The sequence below is a fragment of the Polyodon spathula genome, chromosome 12, assembly GCF_017654505.1.
Source record: "Polyodon spathula isolate WHYD16114869_AA chromosome 12, ASM1765450v1, whole genome shotgun sequence".
NCBI lineage: Eukaryota > Metazoa > Chordata > Actinopteri > Acipenseriformes > Polyodontidae > Polyodon > Polyodon spathula.
The window spans coordinates 497838-524995 of record NC_054545.1 but is presented as its reverse complement, the minus strand read 5'-3'; the positions used below and the strand labels follow the sequence as shown (position 1 = coordinate 524995).

General features: G+C 43.0%; 2 protein-coding genes and 1 long non-coding RNA gene across 11 annotated transcripts in view; 2 read left to right on the top strand and 1 right to left on the bottom strand.

Moving 5' to 3' along the window:
• Positions 1 to 1235, top strand: part of LOC121324264 (serine/threonine-protein phosphatase 2A 56 kDa regulatory subunit gamma isoform) — a 31419-nt gene extending 30184 nt beyond the window's left edge. For 6 of the 8 annotated variants that reach the window (XM_041265961.1, XM_041265959.1, XM_041265958.1 and 3 more), the window contains one exon: positions 665 to 1235. In XM_041265961.1, coding sequence (XP_041121895.1) covers positions 665 to 799 — 135 coding nt within the window. In that variant the 3' untranslated portion in view covers positions 800 to 1235. The remainder of the gene's footprint in view (positions 1 to 664) is intronic. The other 2 variants (XM_041265962.1, XM_041265960.1) reach the window with 1 other exon arrangement.
• On the bottom strand, positions 1023 to 2692 carry LOC121324278. The gene is made up of 2 exons (XR_005951231.1): positions 2151 to 2692; positions 1023 to 1702 (listed from the first exon to the last, which is right to left on the bottom strand). It is a non-coding gene; the product is annotated as an uncharacterized LOC121324278 (long non-coding RNA).
• Positions 2693 to 5368: 2676 nt separating this feature from the next.
• The window catches only part of LOC121324262 (cytoplasmic dynein 1 heavy chain 1), a 46845-nt gene continuing 25055 nt past the window's right edge, over positions 5369 to 27158 (top strand). For both annotated transcript variants that reach the window (XM_041265951.1, XM_041265950.1), the window contains exons 1-32: positions 5369 to 5725; positions 7120 to 7207; positions 7892 to 8065; positions 8365 to 8620; positions 12456 to 12642; positions 12958 to 13229; positions 13555 to 13782; positions 14651 to 15727; positions 15915 to 16094; positions 16466 to 16615; positions 16836 to 16982; positions 17331 to 17471; positions 17650 to 17826; positions 18060 to 18170; positions 18266 to 18385; positions 18646 to 18885; positions 19042 to 19197; positions 19288 to 19401; positions 19654 to 19764; positions 20144 to 20353; positions 20855 to 21001; positions 21444 to 21610; positions 21769 to 21942; positions 22232 to 22397; positions 22736 to 22924; positions 23192 to 23392; positions 23971 to 24253; positions 24506 to 24606; positions 25009 to 25168; positions 25488 to 25731; positions 26166 to 26349; positions 26765 to 26977. In XM_041265951.1, coding sequence (XP_041121885.1) covers positions 5467 to 5725; positions 7120 to 7207; positions 7892 to 8065; positions 8365 to 8620; positions 12456 to 12642; positions 12958 to 13229; positions 13555 to 13782; positions 14651 to 15727; positions 15915 to 16094; positions 16466 to 16615; positions 16836 to 16982; positions 17331 to 17471; positions 17650 to 17826; positions 18060 to 18170; positions 18266 to 18385; positions 18646 to 18885; positions 19042 to 19197; positions 19288 to 19401; positions 19654 to 19764; positions 20144 to 20353; positions 20855 to 21001; positions 21444 to 21610; positions 21769 to 21942; positions 22232 to 22397; positions 22736 to 22924; positions 23192 to 23392; positions 23971 to 24253; positions 24506 to 24606; positions 25009 to 25168; positions 25488 to 25731; positions 26166 to 26349; positions 26765 to 26977 — 6627 coding nt within the window. In that variant the 5' untranslated portion in view covers positions 5369 to 5466. The remainder of the gene's footprint in view (positions 5726 to 7119; positions 7208 to 7891; positions 8066 to 8364; positions 8621 to 12455; positions 12643 to 12957; positions 13230 to 13554; positions 13783 to 14650; positions 15728 to 15914; positions 16095 to 16465; positions 16616 to 16835; positions 16983 to 17330; positions 17472 to 17649; positions 17827 to 18059; positions 18171 to 18265; positions 18386 to 18645; positions 18886 to 19041; positions 19198 to 19287; positions 19402 to 19653; positions 19765 to 20143; positions 20354 to 20854; positions 21002 to 21443; positions 21611 to 21768; positions 21943 to 22231; positions 22398 to 22735; positions 22925 to 23191; positions 23393 to 23970; positions 24254 to 24505; positions 24607 to 25008; positions 25169 to 25487; positions 25732 to 26165; positions 26350 to 26764; positions 26978 to 27158) is intronic.

Genomic DNA, 27158 nt, shown 5'->3' with positions numbered 1-27158 from the left:
GTTTTATATGAACCTCCTCTAATGATAAAAGTAACTGCCGCTAAGCCTCTTAATGGCAGGCCAAGGACTGGGCACTGGAATCAATTACATTATGTAGGATGCAAGGTTTTGCATGCATCTGAGGGTGGAGTGACCTGCCACACCCAAGCATGTTGCTCGTTTCAATTAACTCCCATGTACTGCATTTTCACTTTACTCTGTGGAGCTGTTCTGTGTGGCAGTGTTTGCCTGGCTTCAAATCCGGCCACAAGTTTGACAGTCTCGTCTTGCCATTGCTGCAGAATTAGTGGTGTGTGTCACTTGCTGCATGCCCAGGATGGCTTTGAAAATGAGATGGTCCATATCTCTAAAGCACCTTGAGTGAAGAGGTCATGCACGTCCTTTGAGAACATGTTGTGTTGATGGTCTTAACTGGTGGTGGTGCTTCTGTCCAATAACTGCCAGCTCTGTCATACCAGGTCTGCCTTTTTATATCTGGTGTTGTATTACAATGCAAACCTTTTGTATTTTGTTTGAAAGGTGGTAGGTTTATAAAGTAGAGAAGGGGGTTAGGAGGATGTTTTAATCAAGACTGACCATGGCCCCATTGTGGCTGCGTTTAGATTGGGTAAGCTGGGGCACGGATTCGCTCTTCATTCCGGGGTCTAATTGTCCTCTCTTGCAGTTGCAGAGGGATCAGAGAAAGGAACGCCCCCTGGTGCGCCGCAAGTCCGAGCTGCCTCAGGATATTTACACCGTGAAAGCCTTGGAATCCCATCGTCGTGCTGAAGAAATATTGACAACTCATGATGGACATTAGGCAGACACGCCGGTTTTCTGCTCTGCACAAAAAGAATGCAGAATCTGATGCGTCAAACGTTGGCATGGAAACCAGGGGGTGTGTCACCTGAGTTGTACCGTTCCTGGGCTCTACTGTTTTGAGGTTTCTGCTTTCTCAGGATGTTTTCTGAATGTTGTCTGACACCCTTCTGCTTTTCAATTGGTCTGTTGTTGTTGCTGTTGTTGTTTATTTAAAAAAAAAAAAAAAAAAGTAATACTCTTGTATCTTGTAAAGCCAGGTAGAAAGCAGAACCTGAGCGCGATGGTGCGTCTGTGTTTGTTTTTTGTGTAAGGGAACAATTTGGTGTAGGCAACAGAATTTGGAAGTGAACCTTTCAGCCCAGGGATAGCTGCCAGTGCCAACACTAGTGTTATTCATTTTGTATAGATTGTAACATTTTAAGCTTGATTTTTTTTATTTTTTTTAATTGGCTGAGGGTGGAAGGGTTCTGCAGAATGTACCAAAATACTGTGCAGATTTTCTTTTTGTTGTTTGCTGCAGATAAAGGAAACCAGCATGTTTGATTAAGCTGTTCGTTCCACCGGAGTGAAGCTGTAAAGAAGAGAAAAGAAAGCTCTTTTCTGGACTGAGTTCTTACTTTTTGTGCCATACCAATTTCTTCTACACAGAAACCAAACCTTTTTCTTCTTTTTTTAAATCCAGACCAGTCCAGCAATAAGTTTCCCCAGAATGCAATTCAAATCCTGGTAGTTCAAACAATGGTAGATTTCTATTAAAAAGCAGAAGATTGTTGCACATTCGCCTAGTGCAAGTTTAATATCAACATGGCATTGAAACCAGTTTAATATCAGCATGGCATTGAAACCTGTTTAATATCACCATGGCATTGAAACCTGTTTAATATCACCATGGCATTGAAACCTGTTTAATATCACCATGGCATTGAAACCTGTTTAATATCAGCATGGCATTGAAACCTGTTTAATATCACCATGGCATTGAAACCTGTTTAATATCAGCATGGCATTGAAACCTGTTTAATATCACCATGGCATTGAAACCTGTTTAATATCACCATGGCATTGAAACCTGTTTAATATCAGCATGGCATTGAAACCTGTTTAATATCACCATGGCATTGAAACCTGTTTAATATCACCATGGCATTGAAACCTGTTTAATATCAGCATGGCATTGAAACCTGTTTAATATGAGCATGGCATTGAAACCTGTTTAATATCACCATGGCATTGAAACCTGTTTAATATCAGCATGGCATTGAAACCTGTTTAATATCAGCATGGCATTGAAACCTGTTTAATATCACCATGGCATTGAAACCTGTTTAATATCACCATGGCATTGAAACCTGTTCTTGCCATTTTTTCTTTTCCATTGGACACATTTAGGATTTTCAAGTGATTCTTACTGAAATTACGTTTGTTTGTATCAGCCTGCAATTTATTGTTGATTTCCTTTTGGGTCATCATGAAATGAGAATCCTAGTTGCAGTGTAAATTGGTGAAGAAGTTGACCTAGATTGATGTGATAGATCGAATGCACATGTTGTGCAGCCCCGGTAATGCTGCTGCCGAGTGCTGTGCATTCCAGAGACACACACTCGCATGCCATTTATACAAGGCCGAGGAAACAATGGTTGTGCCCATTGCTATTTCTAGCTAGTACTCTCCTTTGTGATGCACATAATTCAATTGTGATCATCTGTATCCATGCACTGAATACAATGACACGGACAAAGCACTGTGGCTGTAGTTGAATTAAAGAATGATTCTCAGATTCTCAGCCACTATCTAAATGAAAATGTATCACAATGTAGTGTGCAAAGGACTATACATTATATATATATATATATATATATATATATATATATATATATATATATATATATATATATATATATATATAATTTCAATTTTCATTTTAATTGTCTTTCATAGAGTGCCTTTATGTGTAAAATAAATTGAAGAATTTCATCGTTTTATTTTCATGTTGGAATGTGAATAGAAAAAATATTGCTTGGCTGCCATTCTTATTAGATATTAGTTTTAGATTTGATTGAAAATGATGTACATAAACACATTATTGTAGTGATTGGGAACGCCCCCCCCCCCCCATGACCCTTAAACTCTGCATCTGATCTGCTGTCATACAGCTGCAGTCTATGAATCGGGTGACATGCACAACAGCTTATTCAACTGCTTAGAGAGCACTTCCCGTTTATGCTTGAAAAAGCTCTTAAGGGTCCCAGATGAAGCCGTCCTGCTTGGCAAAGTCATTTGTCCACGTGTGTTTATCCCATTTCACTTGACAGAGGTTGTCCCAATATGTGCCTCTACCAAGGAGAGAAGGGTGCTTTTTTCTATGTTCTTTATATATAATGTATAAATAGATAACAGATATTTAAATAGATAGATATACATATCTATCAGTATACCATTGTTTGAACTTACATCATTCTGGAGCCGCTAGCTTTGTGAAACCGTCTGTTAGGTTTGAGTGTTCAGTGTTTGCGTGAGATGGTTATGGAGGGTTGAACGTCTTCTTTTCTTTGTCTGCTGAACCATGTATGTTATTGTTTGGTTGAGTGTGCAAAGTGTAAAATATACCACCATGGGAAGAGTTTGTCTGGTTTTTTTTTTCCCTTTTTAAAGGTTAACACTCAGCAAGCAGATTTTCTTTTTGGCAGTTTGAGGAAAATATATATATATTTATAATATATATATATATATATATATATATATATTATATATATATATATATGGTGACAGCTTTGGGGATCTGGTCGAAACCCCTAAAACCATAATATTTTGGCCGTGTTTAATGACTTTATCATGTTGTTGATTGTTTTTTCGTTTCAATACAGGTTAAAACCAACTAACGTTGTTCTTTAATACATGGCTTTACTTCAATATTTCTGCAAATTTTTGTTTTATGTATGCTTTCCAAAATACATTAACATGACAAGTGTCCTTTAGGTGAGACTTGTACTAAATGGCTTCATTTAATATTGTACAGATTTTATGTAGTGTTCTCTATTAAACAGTAGATTTCATATTTTGTACAAAATGACCATATGTACAGAATAAAACATTAATAGCAATTACAAAAGCTAGTAAGCAGCACAGATTCTTTCTTTGTTTTTACAATATCTGTATCTGCATTTAGAAATGTTAAAGTTGAAAATTAATATTTTTATCAATTTGTAATTCAAGATTTTTTCTTTCCACATTGAAATGTCTGTGAAGGAAATCTTCATGCATTAGCTTTTTAATTTGAGTGATTTTATTCAAGTGGTGTACATCTATATAGAAGAAATAAAGAGAACATGTGGATTTTATATTTTCATCCTAAAAGAAATGGGAGTGATATTTTACTTGCAATGTTCTGTACCAGAATACTGTACAGCGTCTGAAAGCAGGAGTTCGTGTATGTCACTTACGTGTTTAATATAATGGGTCTGGGGGTCTGACACAATACAGCATACTAAAACAGTTACAGAAACACTAAGACACATGATATTAACTGATGAGATTACTGATTACTGATGCATTCCCGAAATTTAAGAGGAGTGCACGGAAAGGAGATATACGTGTGTGTGTGTGTGTGTTAGCATAGGCTTCCATTTTAAAAGCTAATGCAAAAGCTTCTACATGTTGAGAGCTGTAGTTAAATTATTTTGTTCTGGTCTAGGGTGAGCAGACTATTTTTTATTTATTTATTTATTTATTTATTTATTTATTTATTTATTTATTTATATATGGACAGACCAAATGAAAGACAACCTCCTAAAACTGAATACGAATAAGCAGATTCATAACGCCATCTATTGTTAGAAAATGAACACTACACCAAGGTTACTGGTAGTACCAACCCTGCCCAAGCAAAATGCTGGCTGAGCATGCAGAACACGGAACGCAGTGCATACAAGAAAACCTACATCTAGATCGGAAGCGATACCACAGATACACAAGCATAGAGACAACCCTGGCTGCCTTGTGTTCCAAAATAATAGTTAATGGCATGTATTGTTTAAGTAGTATATTTAGCATAACTCATTATTGGTATGTACGTGGTACGGAATGACCGATCAGAAGAATACAGTTCTGATTGTGCTTAGTTGCTATTAATAAATGCATATTAACGCAGTTGGATATTTCTGCATTCGAAGGCTCTTGCCGTTGTTTCGTTGTGCGTGTATATGTCGGTGTTTCATCTCTGAACTAAAAACGCCTGTCGCCCAATCCTGCTCTTGCAAAAGCCATCTCCGAAATAAGACAACAGAAATCGCATTATGTAATGATTTGCAGAAATCGACGACTTGCAGTTATGATAGAGCAGATCCATTTAGGGATTGTAGTCTGAATTTATCCAGAACACGAAAGATATTATCTAACTGATGACCACAAGTCGAAACGTTTGTAGATCGTATAAAGTCCGAATTAAATAAATAAAAGTTTGTTTTATTGTCCTGTTTTATTATAACCAAATAAACATGTATAGATCCCAGAATGCCTCCTCACACATTACGTCACCCACTCGGAGCTGTCACCTGACTTCGCTTCACTGCGGGTTGAGGAGGAGCCGCGGCCGGTCGCTTTGAGTTTTGCGGAGTAACTCTGCTGTGGAAGCCCCGCGTTTCTCTGTCTTTGGAGACTGCTTAGGAAATGTCCGACCCCGGAGGAGGCGGTGGGGACGACGGCTCTGCCGCCATGGAGGTGTCTGCCGCGGTGCAGAACGTGGCGGATGCCTCGGTGCTGCGGAAACACATCCGCAAGCTGGTGCCGCTGCTGCTGGAAGATGGCGGCGAGGCCCCGGCCTCCCTGGAAACCGCCCTGGAGGAGAAGAGCACGGTGGAGCAGATGAGGAAATTCCTCGCCGACCCGCAGGTTCACACGATCCTGGTGGAGAGGAGTTCGCTCAAAGGTTTGTTACGATTGCATTTGTAGTAGCTGCTATTAATTTAAGTAGAAGGTTTTCAGGAGCGAGGATTCATTCCCTAGCTCCCTGCCTCCAGTCCCAGCAATAGACCGCACTGCACTCTCTGTGCAAGATGACAGGATCACAGAGCAGGGTGTGGACCAGGCATCCGAGAGAGACAGACCCAGACGTGTACTAGGGAGAGACACGTTTTAAAGAGTTGTATTAAAAGATACGTTTAATTGTGTTGATGCGCATGTGTGAATGTGTTATTATTATTCTTATTCGTAGTAGTAGTAGTTTTATTTTAATTTTTTAACTGCTACAGTTTTATTTAATTAACAGAACGCAAAGTGTTAAATGTCAGTCATACAGATGATCCTTTCCATATTTCCATGCCTCTCTGGAGCTGCAACTCATCCGGTCCATTCCTTGTGTATTCAGTCAAGCTTGGTAAAGATTAGTATTTATGGCTTGCAGTTGAATCCAGTAGTGATTTTTTTTGAGGAGAAATAACAAATCTGACGCCATGCCCACAATAAATATTAAGCAACACACTTCCCAGCCAGATAGTGCTGGAGGAGACTGCGTTATAACATTCTTACCTCACTTCATTTTTTTATTGTAATTATAAAGTCGTCAGTTTATGCAAACAATTAAATAATGTCATTGTCTTGGCTCAGTTCGGAGATTGATTATTTATTTATTTATTTAAGATTCCGCAAGAGCAGGATTGAGAGCCAGGGCGTTTCCATTTCAGAGATGAACACCGACATACACATGTACAACAGCTTCAAAACCAGGACTGTCATCCCATGCAGTCGAGTGTAGAACTCTCTTTGCTTTCTGTGGCAAGTTTCAAGAGCTATATTAAAAAAGCGAAGATGATGTGACTAAGAAGTACAGCAAACATACTGTCTCTCAGAATAGCCTAATTCTGGATGGTAGCTTAGTGCTGCACTGCAGATTTCTGTCTGCTCAGGGAGATGTGTATCTTTAACAGAAAGGGGCCCCACCCAGTTTTTGACTTTGACTGGGTGGTAAAGTGTGTTAATTCCGTGGATAAGCTTTGATTGCCAGTGCTGCTCAGTAAAGTGCTGTGGTCCTGGCCCTTTCCTCCTGACAATGCTGTGCCCATGTTAGTGAGGCTGCCTAGCAACATATTAAATGTTTAACAAGCAACAACAAAAAACAGAATAATACATTTGCATTAAGTAAGCCAAAGCAGAAATAGTCATTTTCACATGTCGTGTATCAGAATTAAGCAGTGGGGTGGCTGAAATATAAACTCAGGGTGGCTAATTGTTTCAAAATGTACCAGAAATCTTGAAGGTATTTTATAAACAGTGCTGTGTCTGTGTACCGGTGTGCAAGGATTGATGCATTCTGTTTTATTGCAGAGGATGTTGGAGATGAAGGAGAAGAGGAGAAAGAGTGCATCTCTTACAACATCAGCATTGACATCCATTATGGACTCAAGTCCAACAGGTGCAGTAAACCAGTATTACAGTAGAGCAGGATGATTTCACGTGATCGGTGTGCAAGCTATTAAAGTATTACAGTAGAGCAGGATGATTTCACGTGATCGGTGTGCAAGCTATTAAAGTATTACAGTAGAGCAGGATGATTTCACGTGATCGGTGTGCAAGCTATTAAAGTATTACAGTAGAGCAGGATGATTTCACGTGATCGGTGTGCAAGCTATTAAAGTATTACAGTAGAGCAGGATGATTTCACGTGATCGGTGTGCAAGCTATTAAAGTATTACAGTAGAGCAGGATGATTTCACGTGATCGGTGTGCAAGCTATTAAAGTATTACAGTAGAGCAGGATGATTTCACGTGATCGGTGTGCAAGCTATTAAAGTATTACAGTAGAGCAGGATGATTTCACGTGATCGGTGTGCAAGCTATTAAAGTATTACAGTAGAGCAGGATGATTTCACGTGATCGGTGTGCAAGCTATTAAAGTATTACAGTAGAGCAGGATGATTTCACGTGATCGGTGTGCAAGCTATTAAAGTATTACAGTAGAGCAGGATGATTTCACGTGATCGGTGTGCAAGCTATTAAAGTATTACAGTAGAGCAGGATGATTTCACGTGATCGGTGTGCAAGCTATTAAAGTATTTTTGGCTGATTGTCCCTGGCTTCAATCCTGTTTTGTCTGCAGTCTGGCCTTCATCAAGAGGACTGGCGTCATCGACGCAGACAAGCCCATTTCCAGCCAGCTGAGGGTTCTGACCCTGAGTGAGGATTCCCCTTACGAGACCTTGCACTCCTTCATCAGCAATGCAGTGGCACCATTCTTCAAATCCTACATCAAGGAGTCGGGCAAAGCTGACAGGTAATGCTTTCAGTGAGTTAATAATGCCCATGTAAATACAGTAGAACACAAAACACATTCCTGTAGCACCTTTCATCACCAGGATCCCAAAGAGCTTAAATCAATTAAAAACAGTAATTAGAGATGTTATAGAACAGACAAGACCAAAAAAAGTTAATATAGAAAAACCAAGCTAAAAAGCTAGTTTGTAAAAATAAATAAAATAAATACAATTAAATTGTAATAAAAAATAAATACTTTACCTCCTTATTTTTTTTCAAAACTGTACAGTTTATTTCATGCTTTTCCTCTTCTTCCAGGGATGGTGATAAGATGGCACCCTCTGTGGAGAAAAAGATAGCGGAGCTGGAAATGGGGCTGTTGCATCTGCAGCAGAACATCGAGATCCCAGAGATCAGCCTGCTGATCCACCCCATCATCACCAACGTGGCCAAGCAGTGCTACGAGCGCGGGGACAAGCCCAAGGTGACGGACTTCACAGACAAGGTGGAAGACCCGACTTTCCTGAACCAGCTGCAGTCTGGAGTGAACCGCTGGATCAGAGAGATTCAGAAGGTGAGGCCTGGAGCACGCCACGGTGCTCTCCAACACTTCAATGAATCCTTTAAATTCAAGAGTAAACTTGACAGGAATTTGAGATCAGTCAGCCTCTAGGACCTGGACCAGCATAGGTGGGCCGCATGCATGGCCGCCTTAGTTTTTTTTTCTTCTTATTAGTCATTAAAAGAAGACTGTCCAGTGATGGCTTATAGTGCCACCTGCTGGTGAAATAGTGGTTTCTAACCTCTTTTCAATGTAGGGCCTACCTTGTTGTGTGGATTTTTCCCACGGACCACTTGCCAAGAATTTAACAGCATTTTGAAACTAATTGTTATGTGTAGATGTAGAAACTAAAGTATTCATATAACGTACCTAACTTAATGAGATTCCTAGGCTTGAATATCTTCGCTACCAGTTCATCAAGGAATGTTGTCATTTTGCGCATTGAAAGTTTATTTTGTGTAAAGTTTATTTTCTGAATGCTTTGTAGATAAATGATGTGCCTGTTTTGCAGCTATAAGAGTTTTGCTTGCCGAAGCCTCTTGATACATAATGCACTGTGGCTTTGGGCCGTCCTTGGATCCAGTAAATGTAAATAGCAGTGCTGGTCCCTGCAACCGTTACCTCGTGTAGCAAATTAATCCATCCATTTCTAACAGAGCTTACTGCATTCGCCGAGTCCAGCTTTGATGTACATATAAAAAAATAAAAGAGAAGACAAGGTGGGTGGGGAGCAATTTGCAAAGTGTGATGACTGGAGAGCGTGCAGGGTGTCGCAGATTACTGGCTTGAAGACCATGTTGAGGGTTGTTTTTTCTTTTGAAGTTTAGTTTCTTCTGCAGCCGTCAACCTGCTTTCAAACTGCTTCTAAACTGCTCTGTACTTTTCCACGCCTGTACTTCTCCCACTCGCTGTCGCTTCCACTCGCTGTCTCTGGGAAGACTTTTAATGCTCTATAAAGTGCCTTTTTTCGCTGAATATTTTTTTTAATTGGTCTATTAAACCATTTTGACAATTTAGTTTTACATTTAGATTTGTCTACTTTAGGGATGTAATTGTTTTGCGCCTCTAGTACTACATTTTTGAAATAGCAAATATATTAAATGATTACTTTTCACAAGTTTTTACAAAGGAAGATACTGACAACATGCCCCACATGTCATCCAGTTCCTATCCAGTTTTAAATAACTTTAGCATAACCGAGGCAGAAGTGTTAAAGGGACTAGGAGCTCTTAAAATAAACAAATCCCCTGGGCCGGATGAGATCCTCCCAGTAGTACTCAAAGAAATGAAAGAAGTTATTTACAAACCGCTAACCAAGATCATGCAGCAGTCTCTTGACACAGGGGTGGTACCGACAGACTGGAAAATTGCAAACGTAATACCGATCCACAAAAAGGGAAACAAAACTGAACCAGGTAACTACAGACCAGTAAGCCTGACTTCTATTATATGCAAACTTATGGAAACTATAATAAGATCCAAAATGGAAAATTACCTATATGGTAACAGGGTCCTGGGAAACAGTCAACATGGTTTTAGGAAAGGGAGATCGTGTCTAACTAACTTGTTTGATTTTTTTGAGGATGCAACATCGATAATGGATAATTGCAAAGCATATGACATGGTTTATTTGGATTTCCAAAAAGCTTATGACAAAGTCCCGCACAAAAGATTAATTCTCAAACTGAACGCAGTAGGGATTCAAGGAAACACATGTACATGGATTAGGGAGTGGTTAACATGTAGAAAACAGAAAGTACTGATTAGAGGAGAAACCTCAGAATGGAGTGTGGTAACCAGCGGTGTACCACAGGGATCAGTATTAGGTCCTCTGCTATTCCTAATCTACATTAATGATTTAGATTCTGGTATAGTAAGCAAACTTGTTAAATTTGCAGACGACACAAAAGTAGGAGGAGTGGCAAACACTGTTGCAGCAGCAAAGGTCATTCAAAATGATCTAGACAAGATTCAGAACTGGGCAGACACATGGCAAATGACATTTAATAGAGAAAAATGTAAGGTACTGCACGCAGGAAATAAAAATGTACATTATAAATATCATATGGGAGATACTGAAATTGGAGAAGGAATCTATGAAAAAGACCTAGGAATTTTTGTTGACTCAGAAATGTCTTCATCTAGGCAATGTGGGGAAGCTATAAAAAAGGCTAACAAGATGCTCGGATACATTGTGAAAAGTGTTGAATTTAAATCAAGGGAAGTAATGTTAAAACTGTACAATGCACTAGTAAGACCTCATCTTGAATATTGTGTGCAGTTCTGGTCACCTTGCTATAAAAAAGATATTGGTGCTCTAGAAAGAGTGCAAAGAAGAGCGACCAGAATTATTCCGGGCTTAAAAGGCATGTAATATGCAGACAGGCTAAAAGAATTGAATCTGTTCAGTCTTGAACAAAGAAGACTACGTGGCGACCTAATTCAAGCATTCAAAATTCTAAAAGGTATTGACAGTGTCGACCCAAGGGACTTTTTCAGCCTGAAAAAAGAAACAAGGACCAGGGGTCACAAATGGAGATTAGACAAAGGGGCATTCAGAACAGAAAATAGGAGGCACTTTTTTACACAGAGAATTGTGAGGGTCTGGAACCAACTCCCCAGTAGTGTTGTTGAAGCTGACACCCTGGGGTCCTTCAAGAAGTTGCTTGATGAGATTCTGGGATCAATAAGCTACTAACAACCAAACGAGCAAGATGGGCCGAATGGCCTCCTCTCGTTTGTAAACTTTCTTATGTTCTTATGTTACCATTCGTGTGGGCTGTGATGTGTACATTAAACAGGATTGGTGGCGCACAGTCGATGGGATTTACAGCATTTTGGTTCAATGTGACGCCGTCAGAACAAACTGTACACTGTTTCCAGAAGCAGTGTTAAGAGGGTTTCCTTTTGGCATATAGTCAGGGCTTCATATAACCGGTCCGCATGTGGACCAAAATGTAAAAATGAGACTTAATCCTTTCACACGAAAGTAATAGGACAGACAATTGGAAAGTTCCTCCCTCTCCGAAGAAAGCAGCACATTTAGTGGAAAGTGGCTGAAGGATGTGTGACTGGCTGGCTGTCAATGAATAGCGAACTGAAAATGTGGTCTAGATACACGGAGATAACGCAAGTGCTTGGGGGCTTCTGTTTAATGTGCAGATGTGTACCCCTGCTGTGAACCTGTATTTCCAGTAACGCTGATAAGTGTGACTCTACCTAGCCATGTATGAGCGTAGTGGTACAAGCATCAAGCTCTTCTGACAAAAAATGTGAATTTTTTGATTTTCTTAAATGAATCTCTTTCTCATCCAGTCTCTCAGTAAGACGTCTTTCTGCACTTCTGAGGAGGCACGTTTCAGGAGACTTTTTGATGGCTTAAGTACAAATCTGCGTTTTAATAAATGGTGTTTTGCAGAATTTAAACAAAAGTTGAATTTATTTTTACACATTACTTTTGAGTTGGGTTTTGTTAACTTTTGTCTGATTTTCTTGATTTAGTGTTCCATTGTGTCAAAAGTAAGAATGTGTCAAGCATGTATACTTTTTAAAATCAATATATATGGCTTTTCAAAGTATTGTAAATAAATGCATGGATTTAATATCAGAGAACCACTGTCCTACCGGATTCAAAGGTGAGAGACAGCCACACTGTTTTATCAGCTGTGGCAGTACCTCCATTGACCTGTCTAGTGCTGTAGCCTTGAATTACATTTCTGCTAAGTTGTCTTGACTGTTACATATTAGATGCTTTTAAATTTCATCTTTTTAAAAATATTTTTACAGGGCAAGGATAAATCAAAACTCAAATATTTGTATTTATTTTTTTCTCTCTTTTCACCCACAGGTAACCAAACTTGACCGAGACCCTGCGTCTGGCACTGCTCTGCAGGAGATCAGTTTCTGGCTGAATCTGGAGCGAGCTCTGAACCGGATTCAGGAGAAGAGAGAGAGCCCAGAGGTGCTGCTCACTCTAGACATCCTGAAACATGGAAAACGCTTCCACGCAACGGTCAGCTTCGACACAGACACTGGTACGTTCCATACGAGTCTGAGGATTCCGGAGTGCTGATAAATTGACCTGCTATTCATGTACTATATATCTGTGTGTCTGACAGCTGTTAATGTCCTTGCTTATAAGGAAGGCTAATGAACCTGAAACGAGACAGAACTGACTTGTTTGGGGGAACTCATACACTACTAGCCTTCCGTAGATATTTCAGATCTCATTTAGCTACAATCTGATAAATTCACCATTCTATACAAATGTTGTTAACCTTTTTGGTACTGTGATTTTTTTTGTTTTTGTTTTTGTTCAGTATCGTTTAGTAATACTTTTACCTCTCCAGGTCTGAAACAGGCTGTGGAAACTGTCAATGACTACAACCCCTTGATGAAAGACTTCCCCCTCAACGACCTCCTGTCTGCCACCGAACTGGACAAGATCAGGCAGGCTCTGGTCGCCATTTTCACACATCTGCGGAAGATCCGAAACACCAAGTACCCGATCCAGCGAGCCCTGCGGCTTGTGGAGGCTATCTCCAGGGACCTGAGCTCCCAGCTGCTCAAGGTCCTGGGCACGAGAAAGCTGATGCACGTCGCCTATGAGGAGTTTGAGAAGGCAAGATTACCTGTGCTTTTCAATTATCCATGTGTTCAGTTATCTACATGTGTGGCATTCCTACATTCCTCCCATCAGCGTTGCACCCTTTTTATTTAAGACTAGTTGTTAAAACAGTGGAAACAGTAACGTCTGTTTCTTTAAATATCCACGTACACTAATCTAATAAAGGGTATCAAAGCTATCCCTGTTATTAAAACTCGTCTCAGAGTGATTTTGACCTAGAAAGGGTCCAATATAAGTGCTGCAGTAGTGGCTGTGTTAGTCAGCGTGCCAGCCTGGCCCACCCTATTGATGAAGCCCTTCTCTCTGAATTGCTTGGCAGGTGATGGTGGCGTGCTTCGAGGTTTTCCAGACCTGGGATGATGAGTATGAGAAGCTGCAGGTGCTGCTTCGAGACATTGTGAAGAGGAAGAGGGAGGAGAATCTCAAGATGGTGTGGCGCATTAACCCAGCGCACCGCAAGCTCCAGGCGCGTCTGGATCACATGCGGAGGTTCAGGAGGCAGCACGAGCAGCTGAGAGCCGTCATTGTGAGGGTCCTGAGACCCCAGGTAGGGCTCCTGGCATTGCGTTAAACACCTGACCTTTAACCCTTTGCATTTTTCCACCGCTTGTCAGGCGCGTCGGGTCCAATTTATTTTCACACGCACTGTTTATTTTTCACGTGCTGTTTAAATTTTTTTTTGTTCACAGTAAACAGGTTTAAAAGGCATTGAATGGCAAAAGGACACTGTACTGTATCTCCAGCCAGGCCCCACCCCTTGTTCGCTGTATTTTACACATAACCTCTTTATAGACGTGCATACTGATAAATCCTCTCCTGATCACTCGTTTCATCACCAAACTCCTCAATAATGCGATCCAAGTCATTATTTTATTACTATAACATCAAGTAAAAGCTCTAAATGTCTGTGATATTCTTTAAGCGCTGGATGCAGAAGCAGCTATTTCCTTTGTCAGTGTTCTCTGTGATGCATGGGGCTATGAGATACGCCCCCTTTTTTTTTTTTCTGTTTCATTCGGCTCCTATTCGGTCTCACTTGACCATTGAAAGGTTTTCTCTGCTTTTTCCCGGAGAAAAAATGACTAAAGACCTGTGCTTTACGTCTTTTTGATGTCAGACCTTGTCTGACATAGGACCGCAAAGGGTTAAACATAGAACATTTACTTGCCATTGTCCCTAGGTATTAACTTTTTATCCGTTACCTGTTCCTGTTGCCAGACAATGCAGGGATGAAAATAAGACTCCTATTGCATAGCAGTTTGATCCATTCCTGGTTTTACTATGAGTTTTATAACATTCACCTGAACTTGTTACCCACACACTTGGGAATGGGTGAAGCTGCTCTGCAGTCTTATTTCAGTACGTGCAATGCAGGGTTGTTTAGCATACAGTTCATAAGTCTGCTTTGGTTCCAGGTGTCTGCGGTCCCCCAGCTGTCTCAAGGTGAGGTTGTGGAGCCCCCAGATCTGAAAGTCACTGAAGTCCTGTTCGATGCCGCTGACGCCAATGCTATTGAGGAAGTGAACCTGGCCTACGAGAATGTGAAAGAGGTGGACGGCCTGGATGTTTCCAAAGAGGGGATGGAGGCCTGGGAGGCGGCGATGAAGCGGTATGACGAGCGCATCGACCGGGTCGAGACCCGCATCACCGCGCGCCTGCGCGACCAGCTCGGGACGGCCAAGAACGCCAACGAGATGTTCCGCATCTTCTCCCGCTTCAATGCCTTGTTCGTGCGGCCGCACATCCGCGGGGCTATCCGTGAGTACCAGACCCAGCTGATCCAGCGCGTGAAGGACGACATCGAGTCCCTCCACGACAAGTTCAAGGTGCAGTATCCCCAGAGCCAGTCCTGCAAGATGAGCCACGTTCGCGACCTGCCCCCCGTCTCCGGCTCCATCATCTGGGCCAAGCAGATCGACCGGCAGCTCACAGCCTACATGAAGCGCGTGGAGGACGTCCTGGGCAAGGGCTGGGAGAACCACGTGGAGGGGCTGAAGCTGAAGCAGGATGGAGACAGCTTCCGCATGAAGCTGAACACCCAGGAGATCTTCGACGACTGGGCCCGGAAGGTCCAGCAGCGCAACCTGGGCGTGTCCGGCCGCATCTTCGCCATCGAGAGCACCCGGGCGCGGGGCCGCAGCGGGAACGTCCTGAAGCTGAAGGTCAACTTCCTTCCGGAGATCATCACGCTCTCCAAGGAGGTCCGCAACCTCAAGTGGTTGGGGTTCCGTGTGCCCCTGGCCATTGTCAACAAGGCCCACCAAGCCAACCAGCTGTACCCCTTCGCCATCTCCCTGATCGAGAGCGTGCGCACGTACGAGCGCACATGCGAGAAAGTGGAGGAGAGGATCTCCATCTCCCTCCTGGTGGCCGGGCTGAAGAAGGAAGTGCAGGCCCTCATTGCGGAAGGCATCGCTCTGGTCTGGGAGTCCTACAAGCTCGACCCTTACGTGCAGCGCTTGGCTGAAACGGTCTTCAACTTCCAGGAGAAGGTTTGTCATAATGAGCTGTCTTTCTCAGATTTAGTATTTTAAGATTTGGCTCCAGCTGAAATTTTTTTAAAACATTCTGTTGGTCAGTTTCCTTTTACTTAACACAGACTTTTGAAATTACGTTCTCCTTTACAGCATTGCTCTGTGAATGGGGGAGGTTTGAATCTGATCAATCCTTGCTTTCCAGGTGGATGATCTTCTCATTATTGAAGAAAAGATTGACCTTGAAGTCCGCTCTTTGGAGACCTGCATGTACGACCACAAGACTTTCACAGAGATCCTAAACAGGGTTCAGAAAGCTGTAGACGACCTAAATCTCCATTCTTACTCCAACCTGCCCATCTGGGTAAACAAGTTGGACATGGAGGTAAGCTGTTTTGTCTGTTGCTCCCAAAGGCGTTAATTAAATTTGACATTGATAATACATTTTAGCAATTCTGACAACGCACAGCTGAAACACATGCTGTGAAATCTTCAGCCTTCAGGATAGTGTCTTTTGAAGATGTTTGTAAATTTAGAAAATGAAATGCTCTTTACTGGAAGAATGGGGACACTCCTGATAACTGTGCCTCAGTTTGAAAAGGAGTCCTTTATAGATATGGTACAGGGCAGGCGTTTGCATGTTCTGCTCAGTCGAATGCACTTGTGTAGTCTCTGCAGTCACTGAAGTCATGTGTAAATATGCACATGCTTGCTGATCAGTTTTAGATGACAGTTTGCATGCTGTTGTCTTTGCAGATTGAGAGGATCCTGGGAGTTCGCCTGCAGGCTGGACTGAGGGCCTGGACACAGGTTCTGTTGGGACAAATGGAGGACAAAGCAGATGTGGATATGGACACAGATACTCCACAAGTCAGTCACAAACCTGGCGGGGAACCGAAAATCAAGGTACGAGCACAATGTTTCTGCAAACCACGTTTTAATGTTGAATATTCTCCATGAATTGTCCCTGTTGATAAATATTATCAGAGTATATGAAATTTTGGACAGTTGATCTCTTACGTTACACCTGGTTAAGGAACAGTCACTTGCTGTGTGTCACTTTTTTTATTGTGTCCTTTTTTATTGTCTTGTCGCAACTGATTTATTTTGTGACTGGTCTCTTTAGAATGTCGTTCACGAGTTAAGAATTACAAACCAAGTGATCTACCTGAACCCCCCCATTGAAGACTGCAGGTACAAGCTGTACCAGGAAATGTTTGCGTGGAAGACGGTCGTCCTGTCTCTGCCCAGGATTCAGAGTCAAAGATACCAGGTTGGAGATATTTTCTTTAAGTTTCTTTTAGTATTTCTAAACACCAAATGCATGCAGAAGATAGCAGGACTAAAAACAAAACGAGTAATACATCTGGATAAATTCTTTAGCAATGATTTAATGCATTCTAATCCTTTTTTTGCAGTAATAATGTTGCTGTTCTCAATAGTTGCACAGCAGTACCGCATTGAGCAAGCTGTTCGCAGTGCCACAGTGTAACTGGGTTGGGAGTGAAGTTTCTGTGCTGTTGTGTCAGGTTGTGTATTGGGGGAGGCTGTTTCAAACATGTGCTGCTGTGTCAGGTTGTGTATTGGGGGAGGCTGTTTCAAACCCCTGCTGCTCTTTCAGGTGGGCGTACACTATGAGCTGTCTGAGGAGGAGAAGTTCTATCGGAACGCACTGACCAGGATGCCAGATGGGCCAGTCGCACTGCAAGAGGCGTATTCAGCTGTCCAAGAGAACGTCAATGAGGTGGAGCAGTATGTCAAGGTATGTCAACTTTTCAACTCTCCTGTTCATTTATTCACTGAATGAAGTTCTATCTTCCTGTGCCCTCGCCGCACTAGCCACAGTGCATGCTTAACCGTTAGTTCTCTTTGTACAATCTTATTTGATTGGTAAATAAATCATTTAATTGTTCTTACCCCCCCCCCCTTAATTTTTCCAGGTTTGGCTGCAGTACCAGTGTCTGTGGGACATGCAGGCTGAAAACATTTACAACAAACTGGGAGAGGATTTGAACAAGTGGCAGGCTCTGCTGGTCCAGATCAGGAAAGCCAGAGGAACCTTCGATAATGCCGAAACCAGGAAGGAGTTTGGGCCTGTCATCATTGATTATGGCAAGGTAATTGATTGATTTTTAAAAGAAAGCCGAAGATAATTGTGCAGGACTGGGGTATAGCTTGCCTCCTCTTTTTTCTGGTGCAGTAATTAGTGTAAACTGTTAGTTTGACTGCTTTCTTGTTGGTTCTGTATATTCTATTATTGTACTTGCATGTAGGGTTAGGACTCCAAAACAAGCATAAATTGACTTGTTAATATTTCTTTATTTTTGTTTTTCTACTTTTGAAATAAAAGGTCCAGTCCAAGGTGAACCTCAAGTATGATTCTTGGCACAAGGAGGTTCTCAGCAAATTTGGACAGATGCTTGGGCAGAACATGCAGGAGTTCCACTCTCAAATCTCCAAGGTAAGTCTGAACGAGGTCTAAGTGTGTGTGTCATGAAGACGTTGAAATGTGAGTGTCTGCAGCGAGCCTGTGTTGACCTTTGCTTGTCTCCACAGTCCCGGGTGGAGCTGGAGCAGCACTCTGTGGACACTGCGAGCACCTCGGACGCTGTGACCTTCATCACATTCGTACAGTCCCTGAAACGCAAGATCAAGAACTTCGAGAAGCAAGTGGATGTAAGGAAGAGTCCCATGCATCATAAAGAGCTTTAATCTGCCTGTTGTAAAAAATTTCTAAGTAACACACATTTAAAAAAAAAAAAAAAATGTGTTTTAAACTTGGGCAGCAGCAACGTTAGTCTTTATTTAAAATAGAATTACCAGAATAATATTTCTTGACTTGCACTGAAATCGACCAACTAGGTAGCATTTACTTGCGCATGTGTTTGGTGTGATGGGTCAGCTGAATTCCCAATTCTTGCAATTGCTCTTTGTAGCTGTACCGCAACGGGCAGCGTCTGCTTGAGAAGCAGCGGTTCCAGTTCCCACCGTCCTGGCTGTACATTGATAACATCGACGGCGAATGGGGCGCCTTCAGTGACATCATGCGCAGGAAGGACACGGCCATCCAGGAGCAGGTGGCTAACCTCCAGATGAAAATCGTGCAGGAGGACCGGGCTGTGGAAAGCCGTACCACTGATCTCTTGACAGACTGGGAGAAGACCAAGCCTGTCGCAGTATGTAGTGGCATTTGCATTCAATTTTACTCTAAAATGTTGTCTTTTTAAAATGACTTCTGGGAGTATCTGGTTTGACCACTTATTTTTTTGGTTTTCTGCAGCGGAATGGTCTTGGGTTGTGCAGTTTATTTTGTTTTGTATCCCTGTCTGCAGGGAAGCCTTCGCCCAGAAGAGGCCCTTCAAACCCTTACCATCTACGAGGGCAAGTTCAGCAGACTGAAGGATGACCGTGAGAAATGTGCTAAAGCAAAGGAAGCCCTGGAACTGACTGACACTGGGCTGCTGAGTGGCAGTGAGGAACGAGTGCAGGTATGGGCTTGGAGCACCGTCAAAATAAAATAAACATTTACCATCCGGGATCAAATGGGCATAATTCTCTTTTTTTTTTTAAATCTCTAGGTTGCTTTGGAGGAGCTGCAAGACCTAAAGGGAGTTTGGTCTGAGCTTTCCAAGGTGTGGGAGCAGATGGACCAGATGAAAGAGCAGTCCTGGGTTTCAGTGCAGCCCCGCAAGGTAAGGGTAATCTTAGTTTGAGAGTTGCTGTTCAAACAGGTGTGTCAGTAGCAGATGGACACATGTATAGTCATACAGGCACCTCGTATATCCCCACAGTCTCGTACACTGGAGCTCCATCACAGTTGGGACAAGCAGTTTGCTTGATGGGTAGAAAAAATGTAAAGTGTGATGTGCACAGAAGTGCCCAGGGTAATGAAACCAGTACATTGATCTGCTGCTAATGCCGAAGGTTTCTCCTTGAATCCTTAGCTCCGGCAGAACTTGGATGGGCTGCTGAACCAGATCAAGAACTTCCCTGCTCGACTGCGTCAGTATGCTTCTTATGAATATGTGCAGAGGCTGCTGAAGGGCTACATGAAGGTGAGTCTCTGTGCTGCCTTGGAAACGTAGAGTAGATTAAGACCCTAGACCATTAAGAGGCCAGGTGTTCTCTCAGGGACTCTATTGCCTGTGCATATTTCTTTTAAAATAGGGTTAAATTATTTGGTTATGCTAATTTGACATCTAGGACATCATTTACACATTACTGGATGGTTTCATAGACCTAGATTAGCATTTATCTTGAACTACCTAATTCTGTTGGGTAAGGTAATCCGAGATTAGTGCTAATCCGGGTCAGTGAAACCAGCTGTACGGCTGTAATCCTATTCTTTTAATAAAACATGCAGTGTACTTGTTGAAGTGGAGTTTTAATGTTACGAGGCCGTGCTGGTGTTTAATGGCGGCGTCTCATTGGCAGATAAACATGCTGGTGATCGAGCTGAAATCGGAGGCTCTGAAGGACCGCCACTGGAAGCAGCTGATGAAGAGACTGCATGTGAACTGGGTGCTGTCCGAGCTCACTCTGGGACAGATCTGGGATGTGGACCTGCAGAGGAACGAGGCCATCGTCAAGGACGTGCTGCTGGTGGCCCAGGGAGAAATGGCTCTGGAGGAGTTCCTGAAGCAGGTCGGTACCCCTCCCTGTGCAGCCTTGCATTGCCAGATACAAGAGAGATGCACAGTGGAGCTGCTTTTACAAAGCCTTTCACTCGCAGAGTACATCACAGCAGCCTTTCAATTTACAAAACTAGAAGAAAAAAAAGACAGCTAGCTTGATGATGATGATTATTTTATTTTATTTAACAGGTTTTTTTTCTCCTTTTTAAAAACTTCAAAGTACTTTGAAGATCAGCCCTATTGCATTTGGATTAAAAAAATGTCGGGAGCAAAACAAAAAACTGTAAGAATACTTTCAAATCTGACACACTTCATAAAGTGTGTGTGCTCTATTTTGGGACAATCCTATTTGCATCTAGTGTATATGTCTTTAGAGAGCCTACAAGCTGTTGGTGTTTTTTTTGTTTTTGTTTGTTTTTTAATTATCCTTTATCCCCTTCTGCTCAGCCCATGATGGTAAGCGCACACTGTACCTCTGATTTAAGGGTATGTGTGTGTTTTTATGCAACAGATTCGGGAAGTCTGGAACGGCTATGAGCTTGACCTGATAAACTACCAGAACAAGTGCCGGCTGATCCGAGGATGGGACGACCTTTTCAACAGGGTCCGGGAGCACATCAACAGTGTTTCTGCCATGAAGCTCTCTCCGTACTACAAGGTGGGTCCTCCACTGACCCCTTGAACGTGTTCTTTACAACCTCCCCCCCTTCCTGTTTAAGTGTGTGTTTAATTTTTTTCTCCCCTCCAATGACGCTATCATTTGAAGCTGAATTCATTGCACATTTGTGTTAATTCTGTGTGTTAGTATTTCTACCCCTCCATGCTTGCTCTTGCTTTTAGTTAGCATTGCCAAATTACTTGCCAAGGTACGTGTGTGTGTTTGTCCATCCCCCATCCCTTGTTCATGGATTCTTTTGTTTTTTACGTGCAAGTTGCATATTGGCAAATGGATTTTTTTCAAACTGCTAATTTTCAAAAGACAGTAATTCATCTTTTTAATTGGTAGTTCGAATAGAGGCTGCTTTTTTTCTTGCAAGGTGCTTGGTTCTTCTTTTTGAGTGGTGTTTAGATGAATCTCTCTCTCTCCGTCTCTCTTCCAGGTGTTTGAGGAGGATGCTTTGAGCTGGGAAGACAAGCTGAATCGTATCATGGCTCTCTTCGATGTCTGGATCGACGTGCAGCGCCGCTGGGTCTACCTGGAGGGCATTTTCACCGGCAGCGCGGACATCAAACACCTGCTTCCAGTGGAAACGCAGAGATTCCAGAGGTGAAGCCACAGAGAATACATAGAGTGAAATTTGTGCTCTGAGAGCTTTGGTAGCATTTAGTATCTTACTAATGAAGGGGGCACCCAAGCAATTTGATTTGATTCTCCTGCAGCTCGGCGGTGGAGTAATGCGTCTGTGCTTCATTGTCGTTCCACAGCATCAGCACAGAGTTCCTGGCACTCATGAAGAAAGTGTCCAAGTCTCCCCTCGTGATGGATGTCCTGAATATTCAGGGCGTGCAGCGATCCTTGGAGAGACTGGCGGATCTACTGGGAAAGATCCAGAAGGCACTGGGAGAGTATCTGGAGAGGGAGCGATCGTCCTTCCCACGGTACTGGAGCTAAGTCCTCTGGGATCCAGCGCTCCCTTGTTCTTTCACAGATACGGTTAATTATAATATATATATACATTTACATTTTCCCTTTTACGTAGTTATGTAAAAATCCTGCAGTTTCACAGAACAGAGAATCGATTGCTTTATTTAATTTGTAGTATAAATATTTAATACAATGTAATCTTGGTGTGTGGTATATTGGCGGTCCATCCTTTTTGTCTGTAGGGTACATGTGTTTTGGCAGCTGCTTTTCTGACCTGTGTAATTGTCCTGGTAAATGTTGTAGGTTCTACTTTGTTGGTGATGAAGATTTGCTAGAGATCATCGGTAACAGCAAGAATGTGGCCAAACTGCAGAAACACTTCAAGAAGATGTTTGCCGGCGTGTCCAGCATCATCCTGAACGAGGACAGCACTGTAGTGCTGGGAATCTCCTCCCGGGAAGGGGAAGAGGTCAGGGCCATGGAGGAGGATGAGAATCCTTCCTTGCGTCCACCAATAACCTGCACTGCTTGAATCCATAGAACTAGGGAAACCGTTTATAGCTGTTTAGTGCCTGGAAGCTCAGCTGTTATTGTCACCTAGTGAAGCTGTCTGTGGAGAACCATCAAAAAGGCTTCTATTAGCACAAGTGTGCATGTCTGACCTGTAATGCACTGGTGCAAGACGAGTTAGAATTAGCGGCATTCCACTATGTTTGCAGTTTATAAAAAATCCTGCACGGTTTGGTTTAACTTTTTTAAAGTGTTTAAGCAGTTTTTGTGAGTGTGTGTTTATTTTTTCCTGTTCAGATCCTATACAAGACTCCTGTGTCAATCACCGAGCACCCGAAGATCAACGAGTGGCTGACTCTGGTGGAGAAGGAGATGAGGGTGACTCTCGCCAAACTCCTGGCAGAGTCCGTCACGGAGGTGGGAGTTTTCAACAAAGGGACCGCTATCGACCTCGCAGCCTACATCGACTGGATCGACCGATATCAGGTGGGCACTCAAGCTTTTACAGTGTAGTGTGTGTCTGTCTCTCTCTATTTTTAGCATAGTTTTGCAATTAAAACCACATTTGTTTAATTTCTCTTTTTTTTTTTTTTTTTTATTCTGGTACAGAATTTTATATTCCACAGTTTAATGGTTCAGATGTTCATGTGTTTTGTGTGCATGTGTGAAACCCTGTGAGATCCTTGTGAAGAAAGGCTCTCTAGAAATGAGAATTGTAAAGGTCGTCTTATTCTGTATCTTTCTCTATTTCAGGCTCAGATTGTGGTCCTGTCTGCCCAGATTGCCTGGTCTGAGAATGTAGAGAATGCCCTGAACGTCACTGCTAGCGCCGGCGATGGGGACCAGGCTCCCGTGCAGGCTGTCCTGTGCAACGTGCAGGCCACTCTGAACGTACTGGCGGACACTGTGCTCATGGAGCAACCGCCCATCCGCCGGAGGAAACTGGAGCACCTGGTCAGTACTAGCAGGGATGGGAACTGGACTCCTGGTGATTAGCAGGCTCACCCATTCCAGATTTTACTACAAGCTTGATTAGCCACAGTATGTGTATAGGTAACAAGTGCAGGTGTCTTATTAAACTTGCAGTAAAACCAGGAATGAATCAAACTGCTGTGCAATGGAAGTCTTTATTTCTAGCCCTGTGTAACAGTGAATGGTGTATCACTTGTATAGTAACCAAAGCCATCGCCACTTGTAATACCACCAAACGTGTCTTGAATGATGATTTGCTTGGTGTTGATATGTAGTCTCCCCATCCATATTAAAAAAAATAAAATAAAAAATTCTTACCAGAATAGTCCAGTATTTTTTTTTATCTGATCTTCTACACATCATACTAAGAAGACCATCAGATATATTGTAATATGTGTTGTCGTGGCCGTAGTGTATTGTTAAACCCCTACTGCTTTAACGTGCTTCTTTAGGGTTTGACAGGTGCCTGCTGTGTAAACTCCAAATGTGATCTTTTTTTAATAAAATAAATAAATGAATGTGTATCTAAATTGTCATGCTACCTTCCCCGTGTTTCCCAGATCACCGAGTTGGTGCATCAGAGGGACGTGACCAGGACCCTGATCAAAAACAAGATTGACAACCCCAAGTCCTTCGAGTGGCTCAGCCAGATGCGCTTCTACTTCGACCCCAAGCAGACGGACGTCCTGCAGCAGCTCTCCATCCAGATGGCCAATGCTAAATTTAACTACGGCTTCGAGTACCTGGGAGTGCAGGACAAGCTGGTCCAGACACCCCTCACTGACCGCTGCTACCTGACAATGACCCAGGCCCTAGAGGCCAGACTGGGAGGATCCCCGTTCGGTGAGTGGAGAGATTCTGGTGTCTGGACTTGCACATGCTCCTCTTCTGTGCTGAAACCCAAGTAAAACCATGAAGGCAGCTCTCCCTCCTCTCCAGCAGCATGGCCATGGCTTCCAGTAAGCCCGTTCCACCAGCACTTTCATTCTTGTTATAAGGCAGGGACACAAATAGCGGCTGCAGCTCCCGATTGCTGCACTATTACTGCAGTGTACAGTATGTTGGAGTGTTTATCAGTGCCCTTTTCTTTCCTAGGTCCTGCTGGCACTGGAAAAACTGAGTCTGTCAAGGCTCTTGGTCACCAGCTTGGTCGCTTTGTTCTGGTCTTTAACTGTGACGAGACCTTTGACTTCCAGGTACGTTTGCTCAACCGGATTTGTCCGATTTGGCTGGATTCCTGAAGACATGAAATTAGTTCTTGCAGTCCTATTCTACGGTATATTTTTGCAGCCACAACGAAGTACCAGATTTGTTTGTGTGCACACGGTTTAGTTTGACTTCTCATTAAGGCTGTAAAGGGTTAAACCATTAAATCCTAAACAGCACAGCACAGCATTTTTTTTTTTGTTTGTTTTTTTAATTCCCTCACCTGTAATGTTTTCTTGATAATACGTATGGCAGTTTACACAGCAAACAGGAATGATTGAGCTCTGAACCTGTTAAACGCAGATCTATAGCCTTGCTTATGGTTCCGAATAGCATTGCTACAGCATGCTCCTGAGTTATTTTAACGCTTTGTTTTTTGCTCTTGCGTGCAGGCTATGGGTCGCATCTTCGTGGGTCTGTGCCAGGTGGGAGCCTGGGGCTGCTTTGACGAGTTTAACCGGCTGGAGGAACGCATGCTGTCCGCTGTGTCCCAGCAGGTCCAGTTCATTCAGGTGGCTCTGCGTGAGCACTGCAACACCGGCCCTGACAGGAGTAAGCCGCCCTGCCTTCCAGCTGTCGTCTTTTACATTCTGTCCCTCACGTTTTCAATTAAGAGAACTGATGCGAGTTTAACAAACCACATGAAGACTGCAGTCATAGCTGCTGTTTTCTGTATGACTTTCCCTTTAGAAAGATTTGGGAAAACACTCGGATACAAGACGTTGACCTAGGTACTGAGTTGTATCGTACATTTCCAGCGGCTGCTACCGCAGTCTTACTGGATAAGAGTTTGAGAGATGAGGTGTTGGGTTTTAAATCTCTGCTTAAGCATTGTTAAATACAGGTGTGTGTGTTTCATTTAATATTGCAGGCACCAAAACGATTACCTGCGAGCTCCTGAACAAACAGGTGAAGGTCCGGTCGGACATGGCCATCTTCATCACCATGAACCCTGGCTACGCTGGCAGGTCCAACCTGCCCGATAACCTGAAGAAGCTCTTCCGCAGCTTAGCCATGACCAAGCCAGACCGGCAGCTGATTGCCCAGGTCATGCTGTACTCCCAGGGCTTCCGCACTGCGGAGATCCTCGCCAAGAAGATCGTGCCCTTCTTCAAGTAGGTTCTGCAGCCACCAGTCGGTTTGCATATTGGATTGTGAATTAAGATGTTTACAGATAAACGTACAAAATGACAAAATCGCTGTAATATGCAAACACTTATTAGGCCCTGTTGTGTGTGTTTATTTATTTAAAAGTGTGAAAATTAATTTCTACCTCTGATACAGTTGAAAGGGTTTGTGCACTGCAAACCTTAATTATTGATTCATTAATCTTTTTCTGAACAAAACTTTTCTTAAGTCCTTCATTTCTGTTTGACTTTTATTTAGGAATCATTTTTTTCAGCATAACACGCACAGACATCTTTAGACAAATGTTTCAGGTGTCTCGTTGGCTACTGAGAGGACACAGGTTAAAGGCTTTCTTCCAGAGCGGAAGTGATCACCTCACCTTTTTCTTTTGTTTTGATCTTGTGATTGTGTTTCTCTGCAGGCTGTGTGACGAGCAGCTGTCCTCCCAGAGTCACTACGACTTCGGCCTGCGAGCTCTGAAGAGCGTGCTGGTTAGCGCCGGCAACGTGAAGAGAGAGCGGATCCAGAAGATCAAGAGGGAGACAGAGGAGCGCGGAGAGGTGGTGGATGAGGGAGAGATCGCAGAGAATCTGCCAGAGCAAGAGGTGAAATACATATATAATAAATAAAATTACACACACAGAGCATACTTACCTGCATGAAAACCTCTGGGTGTGAGAATTTCAATGGATATATCTATATAGACAGACAAGTATATGTAAATCAAAACAGAGTTACTTGATTGTAACTTGGAACAGGAGACCAATGTTGCTTTTTTCTTGTCTCTGCTTCTGAAGGCAGCAAATGCGATGAAGTGCTTCTGTGATTCTCTCAATAGTCCCATTACAGGCAGTTCCCAGTATGAACCCTCTGGACGCATCGCTGATACACATCGCTCTCACATTTCCGTATTGCTTCGTGGTTTCCCTTCCCTCTGACATGCCCCTTGGGGTAGAGCTGGCTTTGCTCACAAGGTCCGTTTTCTGGTTTTAACCCGGCGCTGCTGTCTGCCTGGCACAGATCCTGATCCAGAGCGTGTGTGAGACCATGGTGCCCAAGCTGGTGGCGGAGGACATCCCGCTGCTCTTCAGCCTGCTCTCGGACGTGTTCCCAGGGGTGCAGTACCACCGCGGGGAGATGAGCGCCCTGCGGGAGGAGCTGAAGAAGGTGTGCGCCGAGATGTACCTCACCTACGGTGGAGGGGAAGACGTTGGTGGCATGTGGGTGGAAAAGGTAGGTTAGCATAGCCACCACTTATTCTCTGCACAGAGGAGGTAAATGTCAACGTTCATTTTATAATTGTGGTTAAAATGAATGAAGTTTTAAAATAGTCGACAGCCAAGGACCGCTCTTAGTGACCCCTGAGCTGCGATTCATCAGTCTCTTGTGTAGCGAGACAAAGTTCAGAGGAACC